General features: G+C 42.4%; 1 protein-coding gene across 1 annotated transcript in view; it reads right to left on the reverse strand.

The window, feature by feature from the left end:
- Positions 1–6: 6 nt before the first annotated feature.
- Positions 7–21,344, reverse strand: part of CRADD (CASP2 and RIPK1 domain containing adaptor with death domain) — a 75,289-nt gene continuing 53,951 nt past the window's right edge. Inside the window, exon 2 of the mRNA XM_009321318.1 lies at positions 7–507. Within this exon, the coding sequence (XP_009319593.1) occupies positions 212–507 (296 nt within the window). The 3' untranslated portion in view covers positions 7–211. The remainder of the gene's footprint in view (positions 508–21,344) is intronic.

Here is a 21,344-nt window from a genome sequence, read left to right on the forward strand (position 1 = left end):
TTTAATGCCTGCTAAAAATTAATCTGGCATGAAAAGAATTACAAGTCACAAGATGCCACAGAAAACTGGAATGTTTAAGCTTAATAAAACCACAGTTCCCAACCCCATTTTTTTTCCAGTTTGAGGCATCAGATCTTCAACATACATTTCAGTGAATCCTCTCTATTTAATTTAACAAAACACTTGAAAGCTCCCAATCAATAGCAAGGCTTCACTCAAGCATGTACTGTATCACAGAAGGATCCACTTCTTCTGCAATCAGACTGGCTTGCAGACTTTGGATCGTTGCTTTTTTCCCCAAATGCTGTCTCCACAGGACAAACGCAGCTACGATCTGTGACTGCAGGTTGTGAGGGTGATTGACTTTACATCGATAGATGTCAGTATGGGACAAACCCAAGCACAGAACTATATGCTCCCATTCGGGTCCCAGTCTCCTCGCAAGCTTGTTCAGCTGCTGATCTGTTGGCGAAGTCTTCAAAATACATGGTGCAATTTCAGTTACATCTGTAAAAAAAGAAAAAGAAAATGCATACACACGTCACTAGGCAACGCTGCAAATATCCATGTGAGACCTTGACAAAGGAGGGAATAAGCAAAGCTGAGGTGAAAGAATTAACTAATTAAAGAAGCAGAATACATACTCACCTAGAAAAATTAATTATATGATCAACCAGAAGATTAATTAGAGGAAAACTAATGCTCAGTGGGCCATACTAGGGAGCCCTGAGGTTTTGGGTGCCAATAATCCAGATATCAGAATTCTACTCCAAAACCAAGACTTCCAAAAGTAATTATAGATTTTGGGGTAGTGAACAAGAAAGGTTTTCAAGGAACACGTTTCCAGCAGTCATCACTCTCTGAAAATCAATCTGCTTGCACCAGTATGATATAATGACAAATGACAAATACGGGACCAATAATTCCTTATTACTCCTATTCTGTTTATACACTTCAGAAATAACTTTGATTCCTTAGTTACTAGGCGTTACTCTATTTTTTTGCTGAGGGCTCTTCACAGGAAATTATTCTGTCTCCTAAGATGCTACTTACCCTTTGTGCCTTGTCATATATGGCAAACTCGTCTTGAGGAGACCAGCTTTGGGGGCTTTTCTTCTATTTGAATAAACCCATAAGCATGGTTCAGGTGAACCCAAATGAACAGGGCATCAACACTGTTCCCCAATACAAATTACGCTTCCTTATCCCTCATCCCAGTTGTAGTAACACTCCTGAAAACAGGCATGTATGTGCTACAGCCCCACTCATCTGGCCTCCTTGAAGCTGTTTACAGGAGAGTGCAAGGAAGTCTCATGTCCCATGCAGGAGATTTCTGCCCTATGTCCCTTAGTATTGCCCAAGTACCCAACATGCCCCAGAACGCACTCTTCATCCGAGAAGATGTTTAGCATCAAACTGGTACCTGAGTCATGGAGGACAGGATCAATACAACTACCAAAACAGCTTTCACAGGAAGGATTAAGGTAGCTATCATCATCAGCGGTAAAAATCTCTTAGGGACTGAACCAAGTATTTCTTACAAACACAAGTGATCTCTGTGTATTCCCTATGGTAATCTGATCATTTTAAAAAAAAAAAAAAGCATTAATACAAACAGCGTTAATAGCAGAGTTGAGAATACAGTGCTATTCAGAAACATGCTGTATGGGATCCCTCTCACCTAACTACAGATAGCCCCTCCTGAACTAATTATACTAGGATTAATTATCGCTAAGGAGAGAAATAGGCTCTTCTAGAATACAATCCATCTCACTGGAAAGAAGGTGTCTAAAATAGATCAGATTAATTACTCCTCTAAACGTGCACATTTCTCTCCACTGACTGTAAAAGGAGTGCTGGGTATAAGCTCAGATGTTGACATCGATGCTGTAAACACCAGTGCTGGTGAAATGATTCTCTGCCTGTAAATTCAAACCACATACCAGTTGCTTTAAAAAGGTGTATTTATAAAAGCAGCATAAGATATCTATAAAGCATATTTGCTCTTCAATACCCTTTGTGATCACAAGCTGAAATGGTCAATGCAGCCTGCAATTGCTGCTCTACTTTTGTTGCTGAAGATACTGCGTCAAAACAGAGCAAAAATATCCCCAAGAAAATGCTAATTATAGCCTGTCAGTCTGAAGCAGCAGACTCCCTACAGAAGAGCCGCTTTGCAAAATCTAATTTATAGCTCCAATATCATGCTCGTAGTCTCCACTACAGCAGAACAGCAACACTAGAAAGCTCCACTCCTTCATTTTATCAAAAGTAATTGCTTTTGCATAGAATACCCAGAGCCTGCAAACGTTTGTACAATTTAAGCCCAGTCATACATAAGTACTATACAAAGATGCTTTGAGTAAAGGGAAAATTGATTTCTGAAGAGTATTTAAGTCCCTTTGATCTTTCTGTCTCCAGATTGCCAAAGGAACCCGGGGCAAGTGGCTGGTTGGTGGACAGGGCAGAGGATGCACGGCTCCTGAAGAAGGCTGAGCAATACTGGTGGGGCTGCCCTACGCTGTCACATCACACGTGATACCAGCTCCACAGGTAGGTCAGGACGAGGGAGCGCCTTTCATGAATGCAAATATTTGAGAATAACTAAAATTTACAATAAGTATAGCTACACTGTGCTGTCACCAACACTAGTTCTTAATATTAAACCCTTGCATTGGCTTATGGTCAGCTACGAAGCATAAAGCAGTGTGCCCAAAGGAGCGCTACCTGCCAGCCTGGGCTTTTTGCTCTCACGTTGTGATTTTTATACTTCATGTTCACTAGCAGAATGATTTTATGATACTGAAATATGATCAAGCAGGGAGGTCTAACAATAATACATGTCAGCTTGTCCATCCAGCCTTTGACATTAGGCAGATTTTTTTACTACAAGCAGTATCTCGCCTTCAGCCTGTTATCAGCCCTTTAATAAGAATAAGAATAAAATCCATCCAGGAAATCTTTTCATCTTACGCTACCATCTGATTCTAGTATGGATGTGGAATATTCTGGGACAGAAGCCAAATGTTAAATTTAATACAAAGGACTGTTATTTTAGTCCCATTTTATTTTCTGTGATAGCTCTTTTTCAGCTCTGATACAAAGTCACTGAGGAAAATCTGAGACAATTATTAGATGACGGGCAATATTATTTAGAGATATAGAGAAATATTTAGTGAGACCTTTTAGTTATGACAAATGCAAAATCACAAAAAGATTTGGATATGTTTTAGGATTAATGCCACTCTTAATTTAATAAACATAATGGCATTTCAGGTAAAAGGGAAATGAGTTTTTTGTGCTCAGCACCCAAGCTGCTTTGAACACATTGCAAAAACATTAAAGATGCCTTTTTTTAGTTGTATTTGCTACAGACCCTCACTTATAATCTCCATTTGTCAGGAACTGCCTGAGGGAGATAACAAGATTAGAGCAAAAGTTTCAATTATGCAGATCCTGCAGTTGCATTTGAAAGGTACATTTAGGACACTGAGACCTCAGTTTTGCAAAAAATGTGAAGCTCTTCTTGCTTTAGGTGGATCTGATGTGAAGGTGTTTGTGCTTATGTTAGATATATGCTTCAGCTTAGCAAAATGAGGACTGCACTGTCAGAAACGGGAAGAAGCAGGGCTTGGGGCACCACCGGAGGGTGTCGAGGGTTTCCCTGGAGAAGGCAATTTGTGGTGCTGTCACCTCCAGCAAGCACACCGAGTGAGACACCCTGTCCAGCTGTGGACACAGTCTATGCTGCAAAGTGCCAGGGTCACACACTGTGGAGACTGAGAGGCTGAAGTCTCGCTGCTCACGCTGAAGCCACTAAGTCCCTGAGACATGGAGAGCCGATGGCTTTGTGCTGGGGAGAGAGCCAGCCTGGTGCAGAGCTGCTCTCCTGGGACTGCCGGCCAGCTTGCTGGCGCGGCGCTTGAGACCATGAAAATCCCCTTTCTCTGGGCTGGAGGTGGGGAGGACACTCTCCACCCTGGTTCTGGAGCTGAAACTGACCCAGAGAAAGACCCGCAGCTCCTTCTATTCAAAGTTGCAGCACAAGGGAACGCGCTTCTCCCTGTCTCCAGCTCTCACTGGTCAAGGAAGCTCATCCACCCTAAGCCTTTATCCTAGCTGTCTCACTTAAAAAAACAGGCGATGTTGATAACTTCTGGCCTGTGTGTACATGTGTGTTTCCAGACCACTGCACAGACCAGGAGATAGGACACTGCTGGTGAGTGTGGACAGGAAACAGAACTGGATATAAATAAACAGCATCACAGATACGTACCAGACAAAACAGAGTAACCCAGATACCAAAGCTGCATATGGGGCAAAGGCAGCCAGTCACCACTTTTGCGTTTCTTTTTCTTCAGGACCTCTCCAGCTTTAAGTAGGACACTCCAAGAACATGTTGCAACAATCAGGGGGATGGAAAATAAACTCACCCCAGCTCTGTCCCGCTTGGCACAAGTGGGAGGATGCAAGATAAAGTCCAGTGAAAATGGGCTTTAAATCACTTAAAGACTTTTTTTTGCTTTTGCTTTCTCATCACCATCTCTAGGTGATGAAAAAAGCTGAGATCATCTCTTAGGCTGTCTTGCGCCATGAGAAAATCTTTAACAGCATCGAGGAACTGACCTCCCACTCTCCGTGCTGCTGGAGCGCAGTGGGGAGCAAGCGAGCTTGGCTCCAACACAGGACACAGCAGCGAAAAGTACTGCGGCATTTTTGGGTGATCTGCAAAGTACCCAGCTGATTCCTCAGAACTGCCGGCAGCCCAAAGTGCCTTATGATTTTGTCTAAAGGACCCTTCTCGATGTAAGTGTGACTTCTCTGTGCACAACCAAAAGCATCTGTTGGAGTTTCAGGGAGCCTTCTCCCTTATGCAGTCAATACATTTTTACATGATGCAACACAAAACCAACTTTTTGGCTTTTGCTCTTTGATGTGTAAAAGGGACTTTGATGGAAATGATGCACCGGAATCCAAAGTGCTGAAAAAGTCTCAATCAGCTGCTGCCTAATCCTGCAAGGACAACTCCACAGGCAGTTCAGGAGGCAGTTGGGGAGCCAGGGATACAACGGCCCACCTCTTATCTAATAACTATCTAATAAATCTGTCCCTTGGGAAAGGATGTTCTGGGGACTGGTCTCTGCTTCCAGTGCTGCCTCTGTATTTTATCCATTTAAGTGACCATGTACATACTCATTGGATAAGAAGACAGAAGCAGCCCTGGAAGAGGAGATGGGAATCCAGGTCTCTCTGAGCTGCACATCCTAATGCTGAGGTGCACAGCTCCTCTTCATTCCCTTTCTCCTGATAAATCATTCCAGCAAAAAATATAAAGATTTCCCTGGGAAGGGTCAAGAATGCTTCCCAGCCTCTAGAATGGAGCCTGGTAGAGAGAAAACTCTCCTGGGAATCAAGGGGTATGCTGAAACAGAGCAAAATTGCACGCAAGAGCCCTTGGCAGAAACAATGCTAGGCAAATGCTCTAATTTTTACATAATCACATCAGAAACAGGTAAGTGATTCTGGGCTTCAGACCCTGCATAACTGGAACGGGACTGTAAAAAGAAGTAACTGCTTAGGCATGCATCTGGCCTCAGCATCTCCTACAGATAGGTGTACAGAGTCCTTCAGTGATCTGGACTCAAGTCACTAACTGTTGTTCACTTGACCCTCTTACCAGATCCTGCTCATAATCTCTTAAGAGTTCAAAGACAGCATTTCAGAGTCCTCTTTAATCATCTTTCCTGGCATCTGGAGTACAGTTCTTCCCTGAGAAGTGCTAAAGTTAGATCAAGCAGCTCCACAAGCAGCAAACCAAAGAAGCCTTTTTTCCCCCAGGTGCAAGTCCTACAGCTGACTTGTGCTTCAGGACTTCTCTCCTCCAGCTGCCTACTGATTCTCAAGACACTCATGAAATTGCTCCTCTCCACAACAGCAGCTAGGCAGGCTTCTTGAAGTTGGCCAACAAGTTCAGAAGCTAACAGGGATACATGCATACACGCAACGGCCCACAGCAGAGGAGCGCACAGCCTTGGTTACTATAGGAAACTACATTAAAAAGGACTTTGAAGCTCACAGAGCCATCGTGGCTAACGTGCCAGCAAGCCAGTGACATTTGGGGCACCTCAGCTAAAGGGAAACATATACATAGAATAAAGAATCTCGTGCCAGGCTCTGCTTCCCTCCAGCCTCCTCGGAGCGCAGTGCACTTGTTCAACTATCCTGAGCCACAGACCCAGCAGTGGGTACTGAACGGGCATGGTCATGGTTGCCAGACTGTGCTGTGTGTTTTGGCAGCTGTGTTATGTTCCAGAAATTATTTAATGACTGAATGTCACAACAGCAAACAACTTGCACATAACCAGCTATATTTGCTTTAAAGTGAAATCCCCTTGGCCTGAGCACAACAGTAGAAGTGGGTCATGAAGCCGAACAACACTTGGCGGATCAGGTTGGGACAGGCTTTCAAGAGCAGTGAGGTGGGGTTGCAGAACCTGAATTGGAAGGTAAGTGTGTAATGCTCCCACTAATGGAGGGATCGGAGACTTCTGAGAGCTGCAGCCTGCCTTGAGCTGCCAGTGATGCTGGATGAAAGGGAAAGCGGAGAGTAAGCGTTTTGAGGGATCCCAGTGGGTGCTGTAGATCACTGAAGTCAAAGGGCAGATGACGGTGGCGGTCCTGCTGAGAAGGGCGGAATACACAGAAGGTGCTGGATAACCGCAGGGGGTGGCTTGGCTCAATTTGTTAGAAAAGGGGATGGGAAGTGACAGTGTGCCTCCGTTTGTACAGCTGCTCTTCTGCTTTCTTGTTCAGCTCTTCTCTCCCAACCCTGTCCTAACAGGCGGAACTGCAGGCAAATGCCTGCCCTCTTCCTACAGCACATCCAAATTCATGAGCTCTAAGCCAACCTGCGGCAATGAATGACTGGAGTGCCAGATGGGAAAGTATCATGCTAGATATACGACACTTGGCAGGCCTGCGTGGAGAGTGCAGCGCTTACTCCCTCCTGTGCAAGTTAAAAATGATCATGAAGCATTATAAGATTATTTCGCTGCTGTGAACTTTAGAAAGGTCTGATTCAGGACCTGTTTAAACACAAGAAACAAACTCAAATCACTGATCAGTGAAAAAAGTAGAACAGATTATCCAGAAACCAACCCCTACTATATAATTTGGGTGTTGTTCTTTTTCTTGTTGTTGTTGTTGCTAATTAAACACCATTTAAAGGCTGGGAAGGGAACACTAGTGTTTTGCAACAGCTCCAAATAATCATGCTCCAGGGAACATGGAAAAATATTTCTCTTCTATATATCACCATATATATATCTTTTCTACACATCTGCAAACAGCACGCATCACGCAACCCGTCCAAAGTCTATTCAAAACCACTATGGTTCGCCTCCTGGTGTCAGTGGGTTTCAAAAAGTGTTTGACCAAGGAGTGAGAAAAAATTGAACGAAATCCTGTACTATTTGAAGCAAGATGGCTGACCCCATTATAGATATCTTTCCATATGTAAAGTTAATACACTCAGATTAAAATAACGTACAGAAGAAGATTAAAATAACTTGGAGAAGATGTATAGCCGCCTCCTGCTTTTAGGACGTGCGCTGCTGTTTCTCTGTCTCTCCTGCCGAATGCAAGCGGTGAGTTACATGGGTAGCTGCAAGGTGGAAGACTGTGGTAGCTGTTCCACTTATATGTGCTGGTTGCCTCCTCTGCAGGCTTCTGCTCACTACCAAAGAGATGCACATGTCCTTCATCCCATTTGAGGCTGTCACAGGACATCATTTAATGATGACTGCCAAGCATGCGCTGATCTCTGATCTCTGCTTGGGAACTCCCTCTTCTTCCTCCCAAAGAGCTCACTCAGCACCGGGAAATCCTGGTGATAGAAAACCTGCACCTTTGTAAGAACAACAGGCCCAGTTACCTTCCCAAGAAAGCCTGTATAAATCCAGAATAAATACTGTCTTCTCTAATGTAATCAAAATCAAATCTTGGTCAGTTAAATACTCAGACTAAACTACAGAATGGAATCTGTACCATAAGCACATTAAAAGAAAAACACCTAAAACAAGGGTTTAGAAAGCGGCACATTTTTTTCAACTGACTACATTACAGTAAAACAAATTTGACAAAGAATTTTACGCTCGTCTATTTGCCACAGTTATGCTTCATAAATGCAGGATTGTAAAGTTTCTGTATCTTGATAACTTCTGATCTGATGAATGCAAACGGTCATTAATATACAGAATGTGTATGAATAAAACCAATCTCTGTCAATTAGTGATCATAAAACACTTACTCGTTACCATACTTCTATTATGGTAATTTACATTTCCATGTCTTGTAATTAAATTATGAAAGGTACTAATCAAAATGAAAGTAAATATGAAATAAATTTTTAAGACTGGCTGCATTCTTCCACATCGTGCTGTTTTTTTAAGACTTGTGTTAAAAGACAGGAAGTTCACAGTCTTATTTTAAATAAATTGGAATCTAATACTATGACAGCCAACTTGCCGAATAAATTGTGGCTATGATCCGGAGATAATAAAATCTATGGCAATTTTAAATGGTCTCCCTCAAGTGAAGCAGAATCCACCCATGGTACCAAATTCAGCTCCTTCCTGCCAAAAGCTTGCTGGGAGTCAGCATTACTGGTGTAATTAAAAATTACATATATCTTCATTCGTTGGCAATCTCTTCTCCTGTGTGAGCTCTAAAGCACCACGCTTTGAGACATTAAATACATTTTGAGCACTAGGGCAGGAAAAAAAGACAGCATAAAATTTTGTAAATCTACAGGCAATTCAAGAACACAGATGTTTCTATTTTGGCTCAATACCAGCAGCTAATTCGTATATTCTTTATCACTTGCTAATGACTAGTAGCTGCGGATGTGGCAGCAGACTGCTAAAACCGGAAACATAAACATTCAGATTTCATGACAAAAGTTTTCAATTGTTTTCCCACTATTCAGTTCCAGTAGCTACGCAGTTTTCCTGAACTTGTTTTTAATCTGTCTTACAGGTTTTGTACCTCCACAGGTCTCTGCTATACTGATGGCCTTCAGAATTAATCCATGTTAAAGAGATTGACAGAGAAGTCCCTAAATAAATTCACACTGTCGAGTTTTCACCCTTTTCAAGCCATAGGGAGCAACCCCTGGGTTTAAGGAGTTGAAAGAGATTGGGTTTTCACTTGTTCATTTGCTTTTTACTGGGAAGAGCAGGGAGGAAGTTTCAGCAGTTAATAGTGTGGATGTTATTCTGTTTCCCATGCAAAAAATTAATTACAACCCTACCTAGTATTTCTCTGCTGTTGCATACCATGAAAGCAAATAATTAATTTCATAAATAAAATGGTGACTACAGATGCATGCAAGGAAAAGAATACCCGTGCAAAGAAAACACAAACACAACATATATCTGCTCTCTTTTCAAGCAGGATTACCTAAGCATTACAGACAGGATGGGACTTAACCGTTCTGTGGTTTTATACTTTTTTATTTTTAGCAGCATTTGATGCTGCTGTAGACACTGAAGTGGAAGTAAAATTTGCTTGATATTTCCTATGAATTTCTATATCGTTATACGTAAATAAGCTATATGCATCAGCACTGAAGCCACAGCTAACAATGGCATCCTTGCAGTGATACCTGTGGTATAAATGCATGAACAGGTTCAGCATGCAGCATTACACTAAGGAGAAAAGAAATACCTACTCAGTTGGGAGGTTCTGAAGAACACCTGAGCTTTTAGGAATTATTTGGAAGAACTGCTTAAATACAGATACCGAGCATTCAGACCTTGGCCAAAGATTTTTTTCCAAATTAACAAATATGACTTGAAAAGTTATATGGAAAGAAGACACATGACCATTTTTTGGAAGCCAGGTGCAACTAGTTGTTAGACAGCACAAAGCTACCTGATAGCCTGACAGAGCAGAGATGAGAGTCTCTGGTTTACATGCTGGCAGTCACACCAAGAGTCAACTCCAGAAATAATGCTGAAAAAATCAAATTCTGAAGTATGCCAGTGGATTTCTATATACTTTTGAATGCTCTGCAGTTCTTAGTGAATTCAATGGAGTTTGATAATACTCATGGCTCTTTCAACCATTAATTATTGGTCTGAAGCACACAGAGCCATCATTTCCTTCAGTCAAGTTTCTTCACGCTATCACAAATAATAATTAACAATCAGCGGATGGTTGTACAAAGTCATGACAATCATAAAGCACATTCATATTTGCAGTAGATTTCTCATGGTTTCATAGGAGGCAAATGTTTACCTGGGTGGGCAGGGCAGCTCTGACAAAGTAATTCACCTACTCTAAGTGCAAAACAAAGACAACTGGAGCAATTAATGATTATTTTGACAGGTAGGTGACAAACTCATCACACAGCTTTTGTCAGGAGATTGGAAGTTAACTTCTTTTGACAGACACTACTTGAATGTTGATTTCAACTAGCCTGAGCTGTCTGTCTTTCAAAGAGCTGAGGCAAGTGTTAATCCTGCTGCTCCGTTGTGTACAAGAATCACCGCAGACTCCTTGGGCTTTTTATCTGCCGAGTACAATAAGTGAGCAAATTTTTTACTAGCAACTTTCCTACTGAGAAATCTTTCTAAAGGCTGCAGCATTTCAACAATAAAATCATGTGCTTGGACTTTAGCTATCGCTGTTCCTTTCACGCAACAACAAAAATCATACTGCCAGTATGAAGGACTGTTTTCTTATATAACACAACTAATCGTGCATGTTTCCCTTACAGGACTTAAACCAAGTATGACAACAAGCCATTATATTTAGCCTTGATAAAACTGTTCATTCCTCCGAGAGATTTTTTTTCTTCAAGTTGGCTCTTCTTCTTGCTTTGGCTCGAGTAGTTAGAAATATCAGAACCGAAGATCTGCGCAACAGATGGAGCTCGGTTGAGAAGAATGCCTTTGGCTGGTGAGGATCTTTGCCTGGCAGGTGTCAAACCAAAATTAATACTGCACATATTATGCTTTACCGAGTTTCAGATTTTAGTGAAGTGAGACTGCATTCCTTCCTGACCACAAACATATATTAATAGAACAAGCCATGCAGAGCAAGCTAAAACAGTACAATCATTATGCTGAATCCTCCACTGCTTGGCATTTTATTCAATCATTTACACCCATGCAAAGCAAGTAAACAAAATGCAGCGGGTTAGTTTAGTGTCTCTTTACAGACATTTTGTGCAGGTGCCAAAAGCTTCACAAAATGCCATAAGCAACATGGACTTAGACCCCCCTTGCTTTCTTTTTTCCCTCCTTTTCTTGTGTCGGTGCCTTAAAGGCTTATGAACTTTAGTAGGCTTTTCGACATTTCAAAATCCACAGGAAAAAACAGGTACTGGTACTAAAATACACTGCTCAGCTACAGCCGGTCGCTACGCCTGGCTTGCCAAGCAGGCGATTCAACAGCCTGAGTGAGAAGGCAGGACTTTCCACAGGGGTCAGGAAGGAGAGCTTCAGGTGGCATCAGCTGCTTCTCTGCATTTCCAGACTAGTGGGAGGCTTAGCATCGCACCCAGCCCTCTCAAGTGCCAAGTCTCTTTAAGATCTGAAAGAAACCGATTTGGAATCTCATGGCTGGTTTGACAGATCGGTACTGTCCAAAAGCAACTTTAGCTGACTGATAGGGCAGTAATTTTAGAAGGTCACAGTCACAGGACTTTTAATTATCTGTAAAGCAAATGTGAGATTATATTTGTGTGTGTGTATAAATAAATAAATACACACATTTTCAAATTCTTAATAAAAAGATGAAAGTCTTAGACATCTGCAAGTCAAATTCATACCCTTTTTCATTTCATTTCCACAAATTCAGGTTAAAGAACTGTCACACCACCCTGTGAGAAAAAGGATGAAAATGGGAGCGTGAATGAATCATTTCACAAACAGAGGTCCTAATTCACAGAGCACTTTATACTACCACGGGTTTGATGAGTACTCCTTTCCCCTCTGAGTCAGCACTGACCTAACATCCCACGCGATGCGCTCACTGGCGTGGCTTGTGGCTGCCCTGTGACACGGCTTGTACCGGGTGACACGGCACACTGACCAGCTGCAGTCATTAGAGATCCCAAGACAATACTGAAAGTAATGAGGTGACTCACAGCTGCAGCCACGCACTTGAAGGCTGTGGACCCAATTACTCTTTTACTCACTCAGGAATAGTATTTTGCCAAAGCAACCGGAGCAAGTTCGAAATCAAACAAGCTATTAGCAAACATTTGTATTACTTACGGTATTTGTAGAAGATCTATGCCAGTATTAGTGGGACAATTCATATGCAAAACCTAAACATCTGAAAAAATCTTTTGTTTAAACAATTTTCATGTCTCGTGCATACAGAACAATGTTTTTCCTCACAGTTTTGTAGTCTACTAGCTGCCAGGTTTTGATCCACAATTGAAATTTCAGTCATTTTGGCTTTCGTACACAGCAAATCAGAAATAAAAACGTTTTAACATCAGAAATGAAAAGGCTGGAAGATCAGACAGACCATAAAAGATTTGTTTTACTTGGTTTGGGATTTTTACACAGCTATGCCTAACCTAAGTAAGACTGAAACAAAACCAAAAGCCAAAACAAAAAACGAGACAAATCAGTTCTGTCCCAGAGATGCAGAAATACAAACAATGCTTGTGTCCCTGGGGGAGCCAAATCTGAAATCCTGCTATGAACAAGAGAGAAGGGCTGTTATTTCCTCGACAACTGTTCCTGACATCACAGCTACCTCCTAGAGGTAACAATGGAAAAGCAATCTTGAAAAAGAATATTTTTTTTTTCCTTAAGCAAATATCTTTCTAGTTCTACAAACTCATAAACAAAGAGATCAGGGTTTTTTTTATAATGCTGAGAATTTTAGTGCCAGAACTGTAAACATCAATTTCTTTCTCTTCCGTCCTTCAGATGTAACTGCTATGTGTTGGCTGACTTTATTAAAGAAATCAAACACACCCTGCAATGACCCTTCTAATTGATATCAGTGTTAGACAGGGCTAAATATTTTGAGCTTCGCATTCAAAGTGTGTTACCTAATTTTGTGTGTGCGCTCCTCAGAGAAGAGCCGAATGATCTGGTGATGGGAGGTTAACACATTCTGTGGAAGTGGCCTCGAGTTTCCATGTGCAGAAATACGCCATACCACATCAGCATACGCAAACCCAACTTCGCTGTGTACAAACTACACAAACACTGCCCAGCTACCTAACCTGATCCTCCACTTGCACTTTAGTGTGGGTAAATATGCTGATGACAGGCACAGAGGGTTCATGTGCAAGTTTACAAGTTCAAGTGCAGAAGACAGACAAAAATTTGGCTGTTTTGGTTTTCCCTCATTTTGGGAGATTCCAGCTTTCTAAGTCTGTTACACTGCCCAGGAGTTGTGTCCTAAAGCCACACAACTGAACTATTTAAATATCTTTATTCAAGTTTTTAGATTGAAAATGAGACCTTCTTGTCTACTTGAAAGAGGTTGACAAGAACATGAAGGTACCGCTATGACTCAGGCTTTTCAAGACACGTTATTTACTAGACATTACCTACTGATATTGATACTGTATCTGAGTCATTTGAGAACTTTAGGCACCCCATGAAAAGTCCTTGCTGGAGGCACCTCGGAATCTAAAGATTTATGAAGGTTTTCACTCCCAAAATTGCCGAGTGAATGGGGACAGTCAAGCTGAAAACTGTGAAGAGCCTCAAATGTTTTCAGGAAGTCCTGTGCAGGTGGATTGTGAGACTTGGGACAAGACTCCCTGGATCACCGCAAGAAGCCACTAGTCCTTTTTAAACAACTCAGGTCCAAAGCATTCAACAAAGAGTCTCAACAGACCCCTTCTGTAAACCAAGCAAGGAAAGCAGAAGCAATTTTAAACACTGTTCTTTGTGTCATGCAATTATTTCCACATGCAAGTAGAGAAACCCAGTCAACCAAGGACACCTGTGTCTGGAAGTGCTGCAGGAGCACCCCTTTTACAGGGAACAGAAGTATGTTTGGAACAGCTGAACATAAGCTTAATGGAGTAATTTCAAACAACATATAAAATTGCCTTGGATACACAACTGCAAAAAATTTGTAGCTCTGTAAACCCACGGATTGCTATTTTAAAGACAGTTTCATTAAGAAACACAGCTTGAGAATATCTATCAAATAAGATCAGAGCTACATGCGGGGACAGCGGGAGGCAGCTGATGCAATCTGCAGCACAGCTCTAGTGCTCATCAGTCTCTGACCCTGAGAAAAAATATAATTACTGCATGAATACACACATTAGACCAAAAGAGAAAGTCTAGGAAATGACAAAACTCTACTAGAAAGAGATGGTGAGAACTCCTTGGGTTTTATGCAATGGTCTACAGTTCTGTACGTCCCAATCCGATATACTTTGTTAGACTGACAACACAGCTGTGGCTTTATTTTCGAAGCCCACATTTTTCTATGGGAATCATTAAATATGACACATTGTCCTGTTCAACAGAAAAACAAATCTGCCTCTACTTTTTATTCCTCTGAAGCCTTAATTTAATTGTGCAACATTTGCTTTAGAAACACATTTGAAGATGTTTCAGATTACCTCATTTGTACACCATCCGAGGCTTTCCAGGAACTCTGAACCAACAGCCTCCTAGCCCTTCTTATATCTGAACTACTGTATTTTATGGCTTCCATGCTGTACTGTCTGGAAACTCCCCGTGTGACTGGCCTTGTTGCATTAAACACAAACACATAGGGAGGAGAGACACTGCGCCAGAGAGTTTGCAATCTTAGGCACGGGTTGTGAAAAAGGCTTTGCATGTATTAGTTTATGTACACAGAGATTACCATGATTATGTTCAAATAACTCCAAAGAGCTGGGCCTACACAGGTAAAAAAGGAAAAGCACCAGAGGAGCCAACAGCCCAGCAGCTCATCCATGCTGGATTTCCTACTCATGACCGCTGCTTTGAAAGGTGCCCATCTTCAGATGCCGATGGAGCCCTGCTACGCCTCTGCAGTTTTAATTAGATAACTTAATTTACCAGGTCCCAGAAATGTAAATAAAATTGTCCCAAATAATCTCAAGTATGGAACTGAGCATACTGGAATTTGGAAATCCACTGAGGTACTGATAACCAAACGGAGCAGACAACCAAAGGGGTGAGCAGCCATTTGATCTAGAAAGGCTGAAATGTTATGAAGACAAATACACATGCGTGTGCTTGGGACGAGGCTGGGGCTCTGACCTCGCGGCTCTGTACAAAGTGGATCCTCCTGAAGCTTTTGAACCGCGGAGCTAGGAAGGCTCCGCACAGAGGAGCTCCCATGCATTTAAGATGGAGGCAGTGAAGTTTTGCCCTGTTCTGTTTTCAGTCATCCAGTGACCACAGGTAACTCATGAAAGTATCTGAAAATATCCCCTATCTGTGCTCTTTGTGCATGCAGGTGCTGTCACGACAATTTCTTGAAAATTCATGAAAAGTTACACCAAGACCATAGCTGATCTACTGTCACTGCTTACCAAAGCATCCTCAAATGTCTGCACCTCACCTCTATTCTGCCAGTTGCTTCACGTGGAATTTAAGGCATTGGGTTTAGTCTGGAAAAAAACACCTCTGAGTCAAATTCTTATGTCTGCATTTACACAAAGTGATAGATTTTCCCAGACAGTTCACAGTGTGGATTCTTTCTGGTCTCCCACTCTTAGCACTGACTTAGTCTATTCCCACCGTCTGCCATCTCCTCCATCTCTCTTCTCTTCCCTGCCTTGTGCTGCGGCTGCTGGAGGACCCTGGAGCTGGGGCAGGGTGCTACCGCCATGTCCCTCCATCACAGAAAGGCAATTGATCTGTCTCCTAACCCATGCTGGGCAGGCATGCAGCCCTCCCACCAGATGGGTGGACTTGCCTGTGTCAAAGGTATGTTGCAAGTTTTTCTGAAACAAAAATCCCCTCCTACGTTAAAATAATGAATTTGTTTTTTTCTTTTTTTCTTCCTTCTCCAGCTTTTTCTCTCCTTCCCCACCCACTTTTTCAAGCAGGAAGGAGAGTGACAGGGAGAATAATGATTTCCTCAGCTTCTGTTGGAAAAAAAACTCAAAAATTTTCCACCAAGACAGAATTTTTTTCTGTGTTTTTTTTCAGTGAGGTTCAGAAGCCATTTTTTTATTTAAAATTTTCTAAGTAAGTGTCCAGTTAATACTGGCATTTGGTGTGGAAGGTAGCAGGGAGCTGGTACCTCTGTTTTGTTTATCACAGATCCCACCCTTAAGCGTGGCAAGAGGTCAGCTTAAATTTTTCTCCTGAATTGTATCTTTGCAAACCACTTTTCAGGGTTTTGGCTGTATAAATCAAACCCCATAGCCCAGCGTGGATGCACAGCTTGTGATGCTTTCCTTCTGCCAGTGGGCTTTGCACGCCCCGGTGTTAATCCCCACTGCCTCCACGTGTTCGGGAAGGAGGGAGGAAAGCACTGGTAAGCAAGAAGAGGACCGGAGCTGCCAAAATCGCGGCAGCCTTCCCATGCATGGAGAGAGTGGCAGAGACTGGAGAGGCCAGTAAAGGAGAAGAAAAAGGCACTGAGGCTATTGATTTTCCAATGGCGTTGATGGGCAGGGGTCTGAGCAGGTTTGAGACCCTACTCTGTCTCTGTTTCTGCTCAGGAGTCAGCCTTGTTTAAGGCGTGCTTTGTCTGAGCAGATGGCAAACCATGATGGCTGCTGGGTTAAGATTTTGCTGCCAAACCAGCCTCCGGCTGTTTTCAAAAGTGAAGACTGCTGCTCTCTTTACCAATGCAAAATAGCCGTCTCTCCAATCCCATCCTTCAAACTATTATTTTATGTATTACAGGAGCACATATCTAGCCAGACTATATAATTAACATTACACAATTTTTAATTAACTACCTACAACAATGTTCCTGCTTTAACTGGTGGTGCTGTTGGAGGGGGGGGGGTTTGAGGCTACTAAGAAAATCCAAATTCCCAGCTAGAAATTCACATGGTTCAGAGCAGAGCTTGCACCACCAGGTGCAGAAGGCGACCCATCGCTCTGGCTATACCATGTCTCCCATGAAAAAAAAACCCCACTTGTGACACAGGAACAAGCCCAAACCTCATTTACAATAGCAAGTACATAAGGCAGGACTGTACCAGAAAAGACAGTGACAGAAACACATACTGATTTAGTTTATTCCTTCGGCAGCTTTTTTTTTCATTTATTTTTGGCCAGGAACCTCCTATAAGGCTTGGCTGTTAACTGACCAGGCCCTTTCCAGCAGAGTCTCCAAGGGCATGCTGCGACCACAAGGCAGCACGGGTTCCTTTGGGTATCCCTCCCAATGGCGCGGCAGGGCTCACCGGCACAGCGAATTGTAACTCAATGCCGCCCTGACCCAGAAGCAGGACGTTGGCTTCCTAAAACTCAACAACAATCTACAAAACATGACATAAGTGAAAGTCCAGCGACCATCATTGGCACAAGTAAGTTCCATGCAAACCAACACAAATAACAGCTCTTAGAAACATGACAAGTTCTGGGGACAAACAACCATCATCCTCTTGCCCCCGCGACTTTGAGTCTGCTTGCACCTGGAAATACGAGTGGAAGAAACACCCCAACCGCACACACACACACACACGCAACTTCTCAGCAGACCACCAGCAACTGTTGATCCAGCAACGGCAGCTGGAATACAGCAACCCTGCACCAGCAATAAAGCACCAATGGGTCAGATTTTATGGTGTCAGCCCAAATTCAGTATCCCGGAGCATGCATCGGCCAAGCCAGCTGTTCTCCCTAACTTCAGCAAGCCTTGAGCTGCACTGTGTGGAATTGCTGCTTTCCACATGGAACGTCTCATTAAAGGCGGTGCCTGCCACAGCAACTGCAATAGCAACACGCATTTTTGGTGTGATAAACCGTATTTAGAGTGGGAAAGTATTGCTTTGTGAGCAGAAAAGCAAACCAAACAACGAGCGATAAAGTCCAGAGCTTCAGGCCAAAGGTTTTAATATCTGGTGTCGGTCCCGTTTCCCAAAACAAAGGATAGTTTATACACATTGTAGACATTTTCTGTCTGGAGCAATGCTAACACATTATCTCCTTATTTACACTGCACATGAAGTGTCCTGCACCCCCACCCACACGATGGCCTGAATCTAGATCCACCCTGCTGTTGTTCATGGGAGGAAATGTAGGTGTGTTGCAGAGCCGATGGGTCCTGATATTCTACAACAACATCAGGCAGAAAAGACAACATGGGTTCTTCCTCTCAAGGCTTCAGGGTCCTCCCAGAATGATTTTAATATCTCCTGTGGCAAGGAGAGGGGGGAATGGTAGACAGATCTGTGGCAGAGCTAAAAACTCAGGATTTCTGGAGTCTCCGTCATACACCATAACCGCAAAATCATGCTTCTTGTCTTCCATGAACACAGCAAATCTTTTTTCTCCCTTCATCCTGGAGGAGATGAGATGATTAGGAAATTCCCTAAGCTTCCCTTACTTTGGTTTCTTCCCTCATTTCAGAATCTGAATTCAAAAAAAGATCCGGCCATTGAACTCAGTCTGGACTTCTGCTTCCAAATACTTCTTTCAGCGTGGAAAGGACCAACCATGGAATAACCAAGCAAGTCACCCTATTATGCAACAGACAGGAAAACTATTTGTGCCAGTACACTGTGGTATTCATTTCTCTGAAGACTGCTTTCCTCCAGGGAATTCCAGTAGCTGGACTAATTGAAGTGTTTTGACAAGTTATAACAGCCCAGAAAACCCACCTATGAAATTACATCCTGGTAGCATCTTCCAAAGTAAACTGAAATCTTGGTATCACAGCTCATTTGGGAAACTACTATGCCATAGCTTTCATTTGTTATGAGAACATAGCTTGAGTTTTTGTTGTAGACAACAGGTGGTGTTACACCTAATGACGTGGCTTAATCTTCCCCCATAACAGGTTTTTGTACCAGCAGGGGCCCCATGGACCATCTCCTGAAACTCCAACAAGAATAAAAACATATAGTCTTAATTTATTCTCATTTCACCTATGTTCTTTCACTTCAGGTGACTCCCTCACAAAGTCATCAGCTCACCCCTAAGGTTGTCTGTCCGTCCCCAATAAAGAAAGTAATTGAAGAAAATCAGAACAAGCTGCCAGCGTAGATGCCGGCCTGTTGGGAAGACAAGGACACTGGCAGACTACAAGGACCAGGCAATGTTATTCTGAGAAAGCCTTCTTACTACTAAAACCAGCAGTGCCCGTGAGCCCTAGCCACGTGCCACGTGCCAGGCACAGTACATGGTTCCCATCACTTAGGTTTTCTTGGTTTATTCCACTATTCCACATGCCTACCAGTCTCCTACTGCCTTTTGCTTCCCACTGCCATGGAGAGAAAATATTTAGCTGGGGGGGAAGCTCTTACATACAAATAATTTAGGATTCAGAGGGCAGAAGCTTTAAAATGCTAGAGGTTAGAACATTTCAGAAAGTGAGCCACAAGAAGTATGGATGGACCAACTCCATTCCGGCTCCTGAGCTCAGCTGCAGCCCGGACGAGTTAGCACGTCCTGGAGATATCTACCAGGAAGACAAAGGAGACAGAGGCAGTGAAAAGGAAGGAAGTCCCAGACTAAAATATTTCATTTTTCCATATTTTTCTTCCTGAATATCCCAAAACAGAAAGCAGACAGATTTTTTGCAGAAGTGACCAGGATTTATTAAGGACAGGATATTGATATGAAACATTCATGACCCTCACCTTGGCAATATTTCTCTTGGATGGGGTAACGAAGCAGATTTATTACATATTAGTGCCAAGAAGCTCATAATAAAAATACAGATTATAGTTCTCAGATTCATCAACTCAAACCAGATATTTTTGAAAAAACACTCCAGCAGGAAGAATGTAAGTCTTGTAAGACACTTGGGCTACCAAAGCAGCATATGAAATACGTATTTTATCCAACAACAGGATACAAAGTAAATGATTTGATTTAAAAACCCTGAAACAAAGGCAGTCTGTGAAGACATGAGAAGGAGACCCCTTGTCATGTTATCCCAGGTGTGGGGCATGCAGAGGAAGATAGATAGATATGTTAGACATAAACAAAGCAAGCAGAGATTTTATTGCATTACAAGTTGATGATTTTACGAGACTTGAAATAAAATAATAAAGCACAAATAATGCAAGATAGAGAAATACTGCAACTTCTTGGGAAGCCAGGCTTCTGCAAAGGTTCAGACAGACCACAGCCACAGCAAACCTTCACATCCATTCTACCCTGATCATTTGGTCCCCTCTTCCCTTCTGTTTCTGACCTTCACTTCTTTCTTTACTAGGACGTATCTAGTGGAGAATCAGCCAAGGAGGACCCATTTATCAAATTCCTAATAGTGAGCTTTGAATATTTCATTCTGCTTCTGCCACACTCCCTGCAAAAAGGAAAGATCTCTCTTCAAAATGCTCCCGGAGCTTGCCTGCGTCACATCTGCATCATCTGCACGGCTTCGGGAAGACCTAACACGTCAGCATGCTGTGAAAGAAGGAACTCGTATGTCCCTAGGTATGACTGAAGGCATTGTCACTACCGAAAGTTTCCATAAATCAGAGTGTAACGCACCAACTCTTTAACAACTCGTCTCTCCTCATTTCCAGACATACTACCAAGGGGAAAAACTTGTTTTGATTTCAGTGCCAAGGATTTCCAGGGTTTCCAATTCCTCACTTCTCCCAGCCCATCCTTAGGAAAAACAAAGCAAAAAAAAAAAAAAAAAATCCCCCCAAATCCCCGAACCCCCAAAGCAAAGAGAAATAAAACAAACCAAACAAGTAAGTACCACAGTGTTTCTAATTGCTTTCCAAAATACAACAAACAAAAAAGCATTTAAAATTGCTTTAGTTTGGGGAAATTACTAATCATGAGATCTCTACTGCATGTCTGTGTTTAATAGACAATGTAATGGAAAAAAAAATAGAGCATTAGTGATCATCCAAGAAAGATTTCATGAAAAACAGGGTGGAAGGGAGTTTGTTTGGATTTAATGTTTCCCCAGAAGCATCTCTAGTCCAAACATTACACCACAGGTCAAATGGAGGGGAGCCAGAAAGTGAAACACTTTAAAAATAGCCCTTAAAAAAGAAAGTGAAAGTGGCCAATCTAGTTCCACCTTTTGTGACCACGAAATGCAAATTCTGTGATGAAAAGCAAATTTGGGCTCCGGTACCATCACTGACTGTCAGTAAATAGTGCAACCTATGCATGGGTATTCCAACAGAAAAATATAGGTCCAGCTTCTCAAATTCTTCCAGACTTAGCAATCCA

Source organism: Pygoscelis adeliae, unplaced genomic scaffold (genome assembly GCF_000699105.1).
Source record: "Pygoscelis adeliae isolate BGI_AS28 unplaced genomic scaffold, ASM69910v1 Scaffold232, whole genome shotgun sequence".
Classification (NCBI taxonomy): domain Eukaryota; kingdom Metazoa; phylum Chordata; class Aves; order Sphenisciformes; family Spheniscidae; genus Pygoscelis; species Pygoscelis adeliae.